The 13,135-nt window shown below is 42.9% G+C and overlaps 1 protein-coding gene across 1 annotated transcript in view; it reads left to right on the top strand.

Moving 5' to 3' along the window:
- The window catches only part of ptprdb (protein tyrosine phosphatase receptor type Db), a 162,521-nt gene that overhangs the window by 112,040 nt on the left and 37,346 nt on the right, over positions 1 to 13,135 (top strand). The window contains exons 9-17 of the mRNA XM_069665336.1: positions 1,929 to 2,117; positions 5,773 to 5,790; positions 7,431 to 7,541; positions 9,060 to 9,329; positions 11,184 to 11,293; positions 11,679 to 11,876; positions 12,117 to 12,242; positions 12,391 to 12,538; positions 12,926 to 13,071. Coding sequence (XP_069521437.1) covers positions 1,929 to 2,117; positions 5,773 to 5,790; positions 7,431 to 7,541; positions 9,060 to 9,329; positions 11,184 to 11,293; positions 11,679 to 11,876; positions 12,117 to 12,242; positions 12,391 to 12,538; positions 12,926 to 13,071 — 1,316 coding nt within the window. The remainder of the gene's footprint in view (positions 1 to 1,928; positions 2,118 to 5,772; positions 5,791 to 7,430; positions 7,542 to 9,059; positions 9,330 to 11,183; positions 11,294 to 11,678; positions 11,877 to 12,116; positions 12,243 to 12,390; positions 12,539 to 12,925; positions 13,072 to 13,135) is intronic.

Genomic DNA, 13,135 nt, shown 5'->3' with positions numbered 1-13,135 from the left:
GGAAAACTGAGAAACAGTGGAGAGTATGGTGTGTCATTTTAAGAACCGGTTTAGGCCATTCCAGGTAAAGGTGATGTGACGTTTCTATGAGGGAAGCTTTGTGCGAAACTCCCCCAAGGATAAGCCGGAATATTGTCATGCTTCCATCAAGATCCTGTCCTACTTTAGCCTTTGGGAGGCAACTCCTACTAATCCTCGTTCATGTGGGTTAACACAGAAATGACTATGAGACTACACCAGTGACTCCCAACCTGTGCTTCCTGCACTTTTAGATCTGCAATTTAATACACTGACCTTCCAGTTTATTGTTACACTTAACTACAACTAATGCAGTCTACGGCAACAACCCTGCAATCAATGGTTACTATCTTTCTTTAGGTTGAAACTGTTTTAGAGTAAAGGTAGATTTTTTTCTGTCATTTTGGGAACTGTAGTTTGTGTTCCTGTTGTGTTATATACATATGCACGTTTAAAAATATAGTCTGATACCTGTTAAAATTGTAATCAATAACCTAATGCAAGTATCACAATTTTAAAGTAATGTAACTGATTACTTTCAGTTACTTTTGGATTACTTCAACACTAATTCTGCAAATAAGGACAAGAGAAAATAAATTTCAATACCTCTGCAATGCGTGAACGGCCGTTTAAATTAATAGCAGTAATTATGCGTATTTAAATGTACTTTGTTAAGTCTGCTATTCACACTTCTTCACACTCAAACTTCGAGTAAACTGCCATAAACTTGTTCCAGTCTGGGGCTTGTGTTTTTACCCACTATCCCGACCAAGGCCATCACAAACTATTTTTCAGTAGTAGAAGAAGACGACAGGTTAGCTAACGTTTTTAACTGGCATTCTGTGCAGCTAAGGTTAGCGGTCGGTCTTACTTCTAAACGTTTTCTTTGGATTAGATGATGGATAATGACAGCATTTACACAGCTGGGAGGCAGAACACTGTACTGCGATGTCGCTCCCGTTCTCTCCTTTGAAGACAAAATGACGGAGAAATTTCCACCCAGTGAAAGCAATTTTTTCACCACAGGTCGTGGCATCTTTGAGGAGCGGTGTTGTGAGACTTGTGTGTCGTGAAGTGTGGTAACGTGTGCGCGCAGGTGCGTGGTATTATCAGAGATTGGTCAGACAGACGGTTTAGAAATGAGGCACCAGATGTTATAAAGCATCTTTTGTATTATATCGTTTTCATTTAAAAATGTATTTTAAAATTGTAATCCTGCTAGTAATCCTCATTTTTAATAAATGTATCTGTAATGTAATTACCTGTTTTTTCTGTAACTAACGGAATACAGTTGCATTTTTTCTATCCTGATTACGTAGCACCGTCACTTGTATTCCGTTATTTCTCCAACGTGCATATACAAACATATATATTATAAGTGCCATGGACGTATCATTGGAGGTCTACATTAGTTTAAGCTCGGGGTTCCTGCAACTGAATTAATCTTTGTCTTACACAGAAATCACATACACAAATAGGATAACAAACCGATTTAGTGCTTTTCTGTTGATTTGTATTACTAAGAATAACCATGTTCAGGGTATTCAGGTGTCCTAACCTGTGTCCACGTGCTCCGATTGAAAAAACTGAGAAGAGAAATGTGCTGAGAAGTCAAAATGGAATATGCTTGATAAGTGGTGTAAATGCCAAGCGTCTGCTCTAAAGTAGAGGTAGTTGTACGAATGGAAATGTGACCAAACCAACTGGAAAAAAAGGATCCAATATCTGCTTTTATATACTGCTGAAAATCCCCCGTAGTTAACACATTTGAGACACGATGGGAGATGTAGATGAAAGTGTGTTTGAGCTCATCCGACAGCAGACGGTTACACATTAAAGGTTGTGAAACATCAAGCTGAAGATGTGTTTAATGTCCTTCTCTCTCTGACTCGTGTGTTTGATCTTTCCAGAGGACCAGCTGCCCTCGGGGTTCCCCACCATAGACATGGGTCCCCAGCTGAAGGTGGTGGAGCGTTCTCGGACCGCCACCATGCTTTGTGCTGCTAGCGGTAACCCTGACCCAGAAATTACCTGGTTCAAGGATTTCCTGCCCGTCAACACGTCCAATAACAACGGACGCATCAAGCAGCTCCGCTCAGGTAACTGTTGCTTTTATCCCTCCACTTTTTCCCTCCCCTTTAACCCCAGCTTTTATTTCTACCTTTACGTTTTTCTCCCTCCAACTTTGCTTTTATTCCTCTTTCAACACCCACCCCTTCCCTCTCCCTCCGCTCTCTCTCCCCCAACCTAATTTAGTTTCCTGTTCCTTCAAAGTTCTGTTAATCTTGCCCTCGTTCACCCCTTTCCTTATTGCAATACCGCACTCCTCCTGCCGTGGTTTTTGGCTGTGTTTCTCTGCTGCCCCTCTCTCTGCTGCTGCCTCTGCTGTGGTATAAGTTTACTGTGTGTGGTTGCCAACTTTTCTAAACTCTTCAAGGCCTTAAACAGCGAACTCCCAACTTTTCTCCGCTTTACTCTCCAAACTCTCTGAGGTCTTCCCGTGCAAATCACCATCCCGAACGGTTTAAGATTTTACTAAGTAAAGACGTCATGAAATATTTGCAACTACACGCATCAGTGCGCGACATGCCTCTGCTCGTCTCTCGGCAAATTTGTCCGCTGACGGACTTTTCAAGGTAAACCAAGGTGATGGTGGCGTGCACTGTGAGGGAATGGCCTCTCTAAGATGGCTCACTGCTGTGACTAAACAACCAAATAACCTTTTTGTTTTTCCTCATGTCATGGAGAGTGTGTCTTGCGTGGGCGGGAAATCGACTCACAGACATTGTATCCATGTTATTTGAGAAAATACATTCACAGAATTTGTTATGTAAAAACAGACTTAGAAAAAAGCACTTAGTTTTCTGTATAGCTGCTAAATTTAATCTCAATCAGACTGTAAATAGCCACAGTAGTGTCCTCAGTCCTCCCTCTGCCTTCAGGGACCCTCTTTGGACCCAAAGTCCCCTTTCTTGTGATTTGACACCCAACTTTCTTGCTTCTGTATTAATAACGACCTCTTTGCTTCAATCCCTGTTTTTTTAATTATCTGGCTCCACCCTCAAAACCCTGCTCGGATTTCCCCTTTTTTGACCTGTAATTTACAGAAAACCTTTAAAAAATAACAAAATTGTTACAACTTAAAATATCAAATATCTGCTATTCTAGCCTTGCTTATTATATATGATTAGTCATACAAATCTTTTAAGCTCAAAGCTCTGTAGATGTTCATGACTTCTCTTTGGAGTTCCAGTGCTTTTTCAACGTGTTTCTACTAAGTCAACTCGTGTGTGTATCCAGTTGTCTGATTGTAATGCCATGTCTATGCTGTTTCTTTCTCTTTGTATCTTTTTAACCACAGAGTCCTTTGGTAAGTGCTTCTGTTCCGAGGCCCACACCCTCACTGTCCACTTCTCTACATATACTGTTCACTAATGTTGCTACTGTTGCTGCTGCTGCTGCTCACCTTTACAATGATGAGGTGTTATTAAAATGCATGGCATGCATTTTACTAACAGACACACAAAGATTAAATGAGACACACAGAAATACACACTTTACAGATCAATCATTTTTGGTTAAAGACGCATATAATGGAGGCTAAACACACACACACATGTACACACACTCACACACATATCTGTCACCCTAGAGGTAGCTGGCCTCACCCTCACCTGTGCACCTGCAGCCTCTCCACACCCAAAAGAGCTACAATAACTCTCTCCTCACACTCACCTATTTACTTTTCCACTCCTTCACTTATTCACTTATTCTTCCCCTCACTCACTCACCCAATCTGTCATTCACTCACCCACTTACTCTCCTCACTCGGCTGTATACAGTTACCAGTCAATAAGCCATCAGCTCCAGATGACTGCTAGGTAGGCCTCTGGTGGAGCCACTGGGAGGAGATCAATGGGCGACCAGGTTTCAGACTGAGAGAAGCTGACTGTACAGTGTAGTCCGAACATATTTAGCCGGTTAAAGAAGGAAACAATGATTACAAGCAGTTATTGTTGTTGCAGTCGCGTCAGGCAAGTTAAGCGGCTAAAGAAAAACCCACCCGTCAATACTTTTCAACTGGTTTGTAAATACTTTTCTTACATCCACTTTAGTCTCAATATGTTAAGTGTCAGGTGTGTCTGATAACAGGCACATCAATCAAGCTTCCTAATAACAATAAAAGTTATCCCATAAAAAATTCTTGCATAAAGGGCAGGTACTCTCCTTTTACAGGCAGAAACCTCGAGCAGAACCGGACTCATCGAACAGCCGTCTGCTGCAAACAGCTGGGTTTATCACGCCTCCACTGTGCCCTGCCTTCTATGTAAAACACACACCTCGCGCACGTTTTGCTTCACACTGGGGCGGCTTTACGTCAGCCGTACTTGATGCGATGTAAAATGGCAAAAGCGGCATAACAGCTGAGCTTCAATACGGTGCTGTGGCAGAACCACAATGTCAAAATGGCTCGAAATAGAGAAAGAGACAGACAGGCAGCGAGATGTACAGTGAGCAACAAATATAAGTAGTAGAGAATAGTAGGACAAAGCAAGATTCACCCCTCTTTACAGGTTAACTGATAAGTACGTTATTTGTCAAATAACATGATGATGAATTTGTGAATTGTGAAGGATTTTCTGCTTTTCTTCGCAGCAAGACAATTCTTCTTAACACAAGACAACAAACAAGACACAAAGACATTAAAAAGCAAAACTGAAGATACAATTTAAACAGCTAAAACAGAAGATAAAATATAAAAAGACAAAAAGAATAAAAAATAAATGACAAATTAACTTCCAAGAAATAACTCCTGCAGATATATTGCAGATCAATCAGTAAGGAAAACACTTGTAAGCTGCAGCCCCTACACTGTGCTACAGTAATCACAGTATTTCTCGGGGCTGCGTTCTGCTCTGTCAAGGCCAGTGCGGCCTCGTTTAACACTGGACTACTCACAGCATGTCTGTTGATGGTCAGCTGATGATACTAAGTCTACAAACACACCCCTGCTCTGTGAGTCTGAGGGGCTGAGACACCGACTTGACATCTACTGCTGATGTTTTTAGATTGCCCAGAATATCCCCGCTGTCGGACTCGCTTGCAGCCGCGCTGGAAGGATGTTGACTTGATGTCCGCTTTGCCACTTATCTAAGAGATTTATATAGAAAATACAGCCGCAGAAATCAATACAAGTAGGATTTCGGAACGGCGCCAGTTGTTTGTCAGTGTTTAAGAATTGAAGGGTGGATTTTTCTTTCTTAGAAAATATCTCTACAAAACATATTTGTTGTAGGATTACACCTGATTTTGAGAGCAGGTTTAGATTGAGTCCAGTTTAAGTCTACTTAGAGTCCCAGTCCAGCTCTTAGAGAGCCAGATAAGTGGAGTGCAGACACTATCCTACTCCTACAGCCACATCTGCCCCTGCTGCAAGTCAATGAAGTCCAATCAATAACCCCTCTCCTTAAAGCTCTGTCACTGTCTGTCTCTCTGTCTATCCAGTGTCTGCCTTTCTCTTCTCAGGCTTATTCTGTCTTTATTTATTCTGTCTTCTCTCTTCCTTTCTCTCACTCTCTCTCTCTCTAAGGATCTATATTTGAGTCTTTTTCTCTCTAATTTGATTCTTCTCCTCCTCCAAGATACCCCCCTCCCCCCTCCCTCCCTCCCTCCCTTATCCCCTTCTCCTCCTGTGGTACTAACAATTTCTTCTTCTTCTCCTTCTCTAATCTCGTGCATTCATTGCCCACTCAGGTGGCACGCCCATACGAGGTAAGACCGCTGGGAGGACCAACATGACACAGTGGCCTGATTCCTTTTCGACCCCTGGTTCCTACTTGTCTCACAGATCTGAAAAAAAAGAAGCTCTGGGTGGATTAATCAATGTGGGTTTAGTCCAAAAGACTCCGGACTCTGCCATATTGGTATTACACATCCAGCTGTTTCAGATCTGCAGTAGGTGCAAGAGGAGGGAATTGGAATCGAGCAAATTCATTATCCTATGACTTTTAATCACCTCCCCTCTTCTCGTCTCTCATCCTCTCATTTGTCCATCTTCGTTCACTCTATAACACAGAAATCCATCGCTTCCTCCCTCGCCATCTTGTGATCTCTCTTCTGTACCCATCAGTTTAACATCATGAAGCTTTTAACATCGACTTTAACCTCAGTCTAAAGCATGACGTGTTAAAACCTGTATTTAGTGATACCTTGCTTAGTTTGAGGCGACAGAGCATACTTTCATTCTTACCTTTTTTATTTTTGAGCGGATTTTCTTTTGTTTTTCTTTATTTTTTTATAAGGGGGGTCTTCACCTATGCCTGACCTAGCCTCTCCTTCTATCTTGTCTATATTTGCCCAATCAAACGTCCCAGTTTTGCTTTCCCTCCCAGCTGTTATTCGCTCAGCCTGAAAGTCCAGATGGCAAAGACTCAGACACACTTGCAAACATTAGTGCACACACACACACACACACACACACACATTTCCTCATGGTTTTTTACCATTACTTTCTCTTTTCTCTCTCATTACCGATAAAAAGCCCCAAACAACCACTTTTTTGATAAAGTTTTTATGGGCGCTTTTTTGCCTTACCACCCCATCTTTAAAAAAAACCTCTGGTTGACTTTTTTGACCGTTTTTCTGTTTTCAGGGAGCGAGAAAGCGTCGGTCCCTTCCCAAGGCTTTGCGTATGTCGTTCCTTTTTTTTTTAAACTGTTGACCCTGACGGAGGTCAGCTGATGTCTGTACCTCCTTACTGGGTGTGTTTTAAAAATGACATCACACTCCTGATCCCACTGGTGGATCCGAATGGGTTGGGGGATATTTTATTGCCATGGCAATATCTTTGTGACATTTTATCCTTGAACACTAAAACATGATTTGCTCCCTAATATAACAGCCTCTTAATTTTCAGCAAAGACTTTTCTAAATGCTATTTGTGACTGGATTTCTCCACGTTTTTAGTTGCTTGGTTTCTTTGTCTCTGCCTTGCATGAAGACTACACTCTCCGTTTTTGGAGGCTTTGTATCAGTGCTTTTTTTTGGTTTGTTTTCCTCTCATTTCTAAATCAGGAAGCTGACCCTGCTTTTGGGCAGATTCCTGCTGACAGTGGTAGAAACTTGTTAATATATCCCAATAGATTTGGCGCCCTTTTAGCCTCGTGTTCCACATACAGAAATCAGCTTGTTGTGGCTGAAAACTCAGATTCATTTACCCTTTATGCAGCTCTTCCCATTTTTCTATGTTGTGTTTACTTTCTGTATTTATAGACTGAACCCAATTATTCCACGTCTTCTACTTTGGTGTAATTTGCTCTTTCTTCCTCACTGTCTTTCTGTGTGACTCCCTTCTCTCTCTCTCTCTCTCTCTCTATCTTCTACTCTCTCTCTCCTTCCCTCCATCCATCCAGGTGCCCTCCAGATAGAGATGAGTGAGGAGTCAGACCAGGGGAAGTATGAGTGTGTTGCCACCAACAGCGATGGGACACGCTATTCCACCCCAGCGAACCTCTACGTCCGAGGTAAGAGGGGGATGAAAACACGTCTAATTAGAGCTCGTTAGAGAGTTAAAGATGACAATGATAAGGGATCTTCCATTCCTAGAAGATATTTTATTTTACACAGACATTTATCGTACTAAAGTGATATGATGCTATTAAACCGACTGTGTTTTATAATTCTTCGCTGCAGAGCCATAAAACGGGAGGGTTTTTAAAATGAGAGCGTCAGAAAAGGCCGGGCTGAATGTTTCACTCAGGCTGTTAATCTCTCTGCCCTCCCCTCTTAGCCTTTAGACCTCCGAGAAAAACCAAATCATTGTCTGGTTAAGACTTGTTTTCTGCACAAAATCTGACAGGCATCTCACTTCCTCGGGGCTGCATCTCCTTCAACACACATACAAAAACACATAACCCACCAAACGTTTGAATCTCCGAGACATTTTCATTCCCGTGGCCTTTTGCTCCGTTGTCTGCCCGTGCCAAAGATAAATAAATAAATTAAGGCTTTAAACAGCGAAGCATGCTTTTTCTGAGTCCGACATCGCTCCGAGGGATTCAAAACAAACACACGCTCAAAAATACACATCTATGTCCTACGCTATTTAAACTCACACATGCGGACGCCAATGGAGACGCACAAACGGCGGCGAGTCAGTGATGTGCGTCTAACAGTGCTTGCAGGGCCAGTAAAATATTGCAGAGCTGCTCAGTGAGTGTTTGACGGGAGGTCTGTGGAGACAGCCATCAGAGGAGGCTGCCTAAAACAGGAAGGCTTTCAGCATCACACTGCCCATCTATTGCCTCTGTTTTCTTCTCGTTCCTCTCTTTCTTCCTTTTCTCTCTTTGGATTCCCTCTCAGTCTGTTGCCACCTTGCCATGCTCTTTTGTCTAACTTGTTTTCTCTCCGTGTCTCCTCTCTCTTCTCTGGTATTTTCCGTTTCCTTCTCTTTTCTCTCCTCCTCCTCCTCCTCCTCCCGCCGTGCTCTGTCCTCCCTCCCTCTGCAGAGCTGCGAGAAGGTTGGTACAGTAACGACTGTGTGGCTCTTTTGAGTCTCGCCCGAGTATTTTCTTTTCTTCCATTAAACTGCCATTTGTGTTTGTGTGTCTGGGTTGTTTTATGAGCAGTACTGAAGGTTTAAACATACCTTTACAGTTTACTCCTTTGAGATATACTGTTCCCTGCATTCCTTTTCTTTCCCTTTTCCCTGCGAGTGCATGTGTGTGTGCTTTGAGTTGTTTTTATTATTGTGAGTATCTTTTGTGTTTCAGTTCATGAAATATTTAATGGAGCACACCTAAAAACATCATGAATAAAACATGTAGATATCACATGCGCCCTGGTGGTGATGTAGCAGACTGTGTGAATGCTTGCAGTCCCCTTTGAATGCCGTAAAACTTCCTCTTAGAGCACAAAGAGCTAACAAAAGTCATTTAAAGTATAAATTCCCTGATTGTTCTCCCCTGTTTTCAACTTCACTTAACAACACAGTCATGAATTTCTAACCAGCTCTCTCCTCCTGCCTGTCCTGTCTGGTCCAGTGCGTCGTGTCCCCCCTCGCTTCTCCATCCCCCCGGCGGACAGCGAGATCATGCCAGGGGGGAACGTCAACATCACCTGTGTGGCAGTCGGCTCCCCCATGCCCTACGTCAAGTGGATGCTGGGAGCAGAAGACCTGACGCCCGAGGACGACATGCCCATCGGCCGCAACGTCCTGGAACTGACCGACGTGCGCCAGTCCAACAATTACACATGTGTGGCCATGTCGACGCTGGGAGTGATCGAGGCGGTGGCACAGATTATTGTGAAAGGTGGGTGTGTCAGTATGTACATGAGGAGGCTGCGGCAGGAGAAGAGAGCATTTGAACGAGAGAGGAAGTGATGTTTTGACCTTGCCTCCAGTGAGACCTTGGTTTTCACTTGAATAAAAAGAAAATTTTTAAGAGGACGAACCCGCAGTGTGGCCTCCTTCTCTCTGGGAATAAGCGCTTGTTGTGGAGTGAACCAAAAAGGAAATTTACATCATAAAAGAAATAGAAAGTTACACTTCAAGTTAACTCCCTTTGTGCTCTTAATATTAGAATTTTTGGTGAATAAATATATGAATATATAAACTACTGTTCAAAAGTTTGCTGCCTCAAAAGCTCAATCCAGTACGGTCAGATGGCTGAGAGGAAAACCCCATATTTATAAATGGTCTTTCAAGCTTTGAGGTTGTAGAGAGTCCCATTTACACAAACATTATTTTATTTAAAAGGTTTGCAAGAAAAAGTTTTTTACATGTCAAACAAATGCAGCACAATGGTTCAACAAACTAACAAATGAAAGATATCTCAGAACAACAGTAAGACAACAGTTTCAGAAATCACCACGCATGTTTAAAGAAATTCAAGTTAATAAGAATATAAGATAACACTAGTCATTAGTAGAAGTTGGAAGCCTGGTTTAAAAAGATTTCTGTCTCAGTGTCGAGAGCAAACTGCCTGTAACAAGATGATGAGGTTTCTTAAAGTGGCAGTAAGCAACATGAACATTCCTGCAGCACTGAGGCAAGGAGAGAAAAGTACACTTTATTGCCGGCAAAATGTTCAAATAAAGTTATGATTCTTGGTGTGCACCACCTTTTCACCTCTAGCTTAGTGTGACCATTAGCTGTAACCGTAAGAGCTACCGTCACCTGTCAAGAAGGAACAGGGCAACCTCTGCATCGCTCTTCAGCCCCTCACACTCCCACTCATCTGATCCCTCTTTTTATTCAGGGCTCTCGTTGTAGCTTTTTTTATCCTCCCAGGTCTTCCTTCTTTCTGCTTCTTTAGCAGTATATGTCGCTGTCGGCAAAGGAGGTACAGGAAATTTACCGTTGCTATAGTTTTGGACTGACACGACCTCTGTGTGCACACTGTTGACACAAGTCACTTGGAGGCCGGATGACGCTAGTTTGTACAGAGTCATTGTGATTGGCTAGTTTCATGGAAAGCTAATTCTAATTGGTTGTTTGATTCAGACAGGACAAGTAGAAAGGGGGCGGGCGCTCACTGTCACAGATCAGCAATCATTTCACTTGATATTGTTAGGGAAATGCAGCGATCAAAATGTGTAATTTTAACCAGTTTCTTATGAAGTAATGTTGCCTACTGGAGCTTTAAGCAAATTAGTAGCAGAAGGTTTTTGTATTACAACTGGTTCACTGACTATCAGACATATGGACCGACAAATCCCACTTTTAACATCTTCAGTCAGTCCACTGAGTAGACTTAAGGGCGTCCAAAGGAAAGCTGATTCCTCAAGAATATATTTAGAGCAACCAAGTTTTTCTCGACTGGAAAACAAATTAAAAATCGAACAACAGTAAACAGTATTCTCCCCTGTCATAAACACTGCGGGGACATCGACTAAATGGAAGTTTTAATCATTTAATTACATTTCTTATGGGGCCACGGCGATTTCAACCATAAATTATTCATTTGGTGTCTGATTCAGTTCTGTTAAATCCTCTCTGTTAATGTAGCCACAATTAAAAAACATGAATATTTGACATACATGAATATTTGGGATTTGAATCCTATTCTGACAACTCATTGAATATATATTTATGAAATTATTAAACTATATAAAGGTATGGAGATATGTATCATCTTCCTCCCTCTCTCTCCCTTCTCTCTCAGCTCTGCCGAAGGCCCCTGGTAGCCCTGTGGTGACGGAGAGAACTGCAACAAGCATAACACTCACCTGGGATTCTGGCAACCCCGAGCCTGTCTCCTACTACATCATACAGGTGTGTAACAGACACAGAAGCTCTACTGCACACACACGATGGTTCTTGAGATACAAGGCTTAAGATGGATAACGCTGCAGTACTTTTTTTATGGACGCAAACTGTTATTAGCAGCTTAAGGTCAAAAGAAGGGCTGCAGAAGAACAGAGTTCCTTGTCTCTCCTGATAGCAATAACACTGCCAAACGACTGTGATAAAATGTGGTTCTTTTGAGTAACTACTTCCCAGGGGTGGTAATGAATTAAAAGTATGCCATTCACAAAAAGCAGGACACTTACACTTGACATTTAGATAGGCAAGAAGTTTGGTTGGGTATTAAGCGCATTACGTGTGCAGTATATAATAATATATGATAAGTATATTCTTCCTCTCTTGCTTCCTCCAGCACCGTGCCAAAGGGTCCGAGGACCCCTACAAAGAGATCGATGGCATCGCCACAACTCGCTACAGCGTGGGCGGCCTCAGCCCGTACTCCCACTACGACTTTAGGGTGGCTGCCGTTAACACCATCGGCCAGGGCCCCTCCAGTGATGTGGTGGAGGCTCGCACAGCTGAGCAGGCCCCCTCCTCACCTCCTCGACAGGTCAGGGTTTGGACAAAGTGAATTAATAAAATGTTAAGGGAATTATCGCAAATAATGTGACTCTTGCTGTCTTAGGTGATAAGCTGTTATTTCAATTATTAATGTTGTCTTTGGATAGCTTCAGTTTTGCAAGATTAAAACTCTTCAGTCCAACAATCCAACTTTCTCTAACAAAACTGGCTCCATTGAAAGAACAGTACCCAGCGCTGTTTTGCTAAAGAGCTTCCTGTCGCCCTGCAGGTCAGAGGTCGTATGCTGAGCACCACAACAGCAATCATCCACTGGGACGAACCGGAGGAACCAAACGGACAGGTGGTGGGCTACAGGGTCTACTACACCTCAGACAACATGCTGCCAGTCAACCAGGTGTGAGCACTGCATGTGTTTGCTTACATTTAATTCAGTTGTTACTTTCTCTAATCACAGACGACTGATGACTTGTGTTGTCTGCATGTGTCTGATAAACAAGTGTACATCTGTGTGCCTGCTTTAATTCATGCGTCGTGTTGTGCAGTGGGAGAAGCAGATGGTGCGCAGCGCCAACTTCATCACCATCCAGAGTTTGACTCCTAACAAGACTTATTACATCCGAGTGCTGGCCTTCACTTCTGTGGGAGACGGGCCACTGTCCCAGGACCTGCAGATTATAGCCAAGACTGGAGGTGAGAGAGGGATTCTTACGATGTGTGCACATATCATCAGCAATATTTATAAAGGAAAATGTCTTAACTTGGTTTTACTGATATTTTACCGCGGCTGTGGCTCATCGGTAGAGTCGGTTGTCTTTCAGTCATGAGGTTGAGGGTTCAATCCTCTGCTGCTACAGTCTACGTGTCAAAGTGTCTCTGAACCCCAAATTGCTCCTGAAGGCACATGGCATGTCTGCCTGTACATGAATGGTTAGACCCTAGCAGCTTCTGCCATCAGTGTATGAATGACATGTGACATGTAGTGTAAAAAGCACTTTGAGTGTCCTGAGGTAAACTATGAAAGCACTTTTTAAGTGCAGTCCACTTACCATTTACATGTTGTCCTCTTCAACTCTGTAGTTCCATCCCAACCTTCAGAGTTTAAGGGTGAGGCCAAATCTGAGACCAGTATCCTGCTGTCCTGGGTGGCCCCACCTCAGGGCGGTCCAGATAACCAGATAACAGGGTATGAACTGGTCTACCGACGAGCTGACGACACAGAGGAGGTAGGACAAGAGACATGATTGGATGATGTCAGATTAAAGGACCAATGGATGCTTGAGGGAAAGA

The sequence above is a fragment of the Semicossyphus pulcher genome, unplaced genomic scaffold, assembly GCF_022749685.1.
Source record: "Semicossyphus pulcher isolate SPU_LCO1_2020_fin unplaced genomic scaffold, fSemPul1.0.p SCAF_17, whole genome shotgun sequence".
In the NCBI taxonomy this organism is placed as follows: domain Eukaryota; kingdom Metazoa; phylum Chordata; class Actinopteri; order Labriformes; family Labridae; genus Semicossyphus; species Semicossyphus pulcher.
The sequence above is the reverse complement of the archived record's forward strand: the minus strand, read 5'-3'. Positions and strand labels throughout refer to the sequence as shown.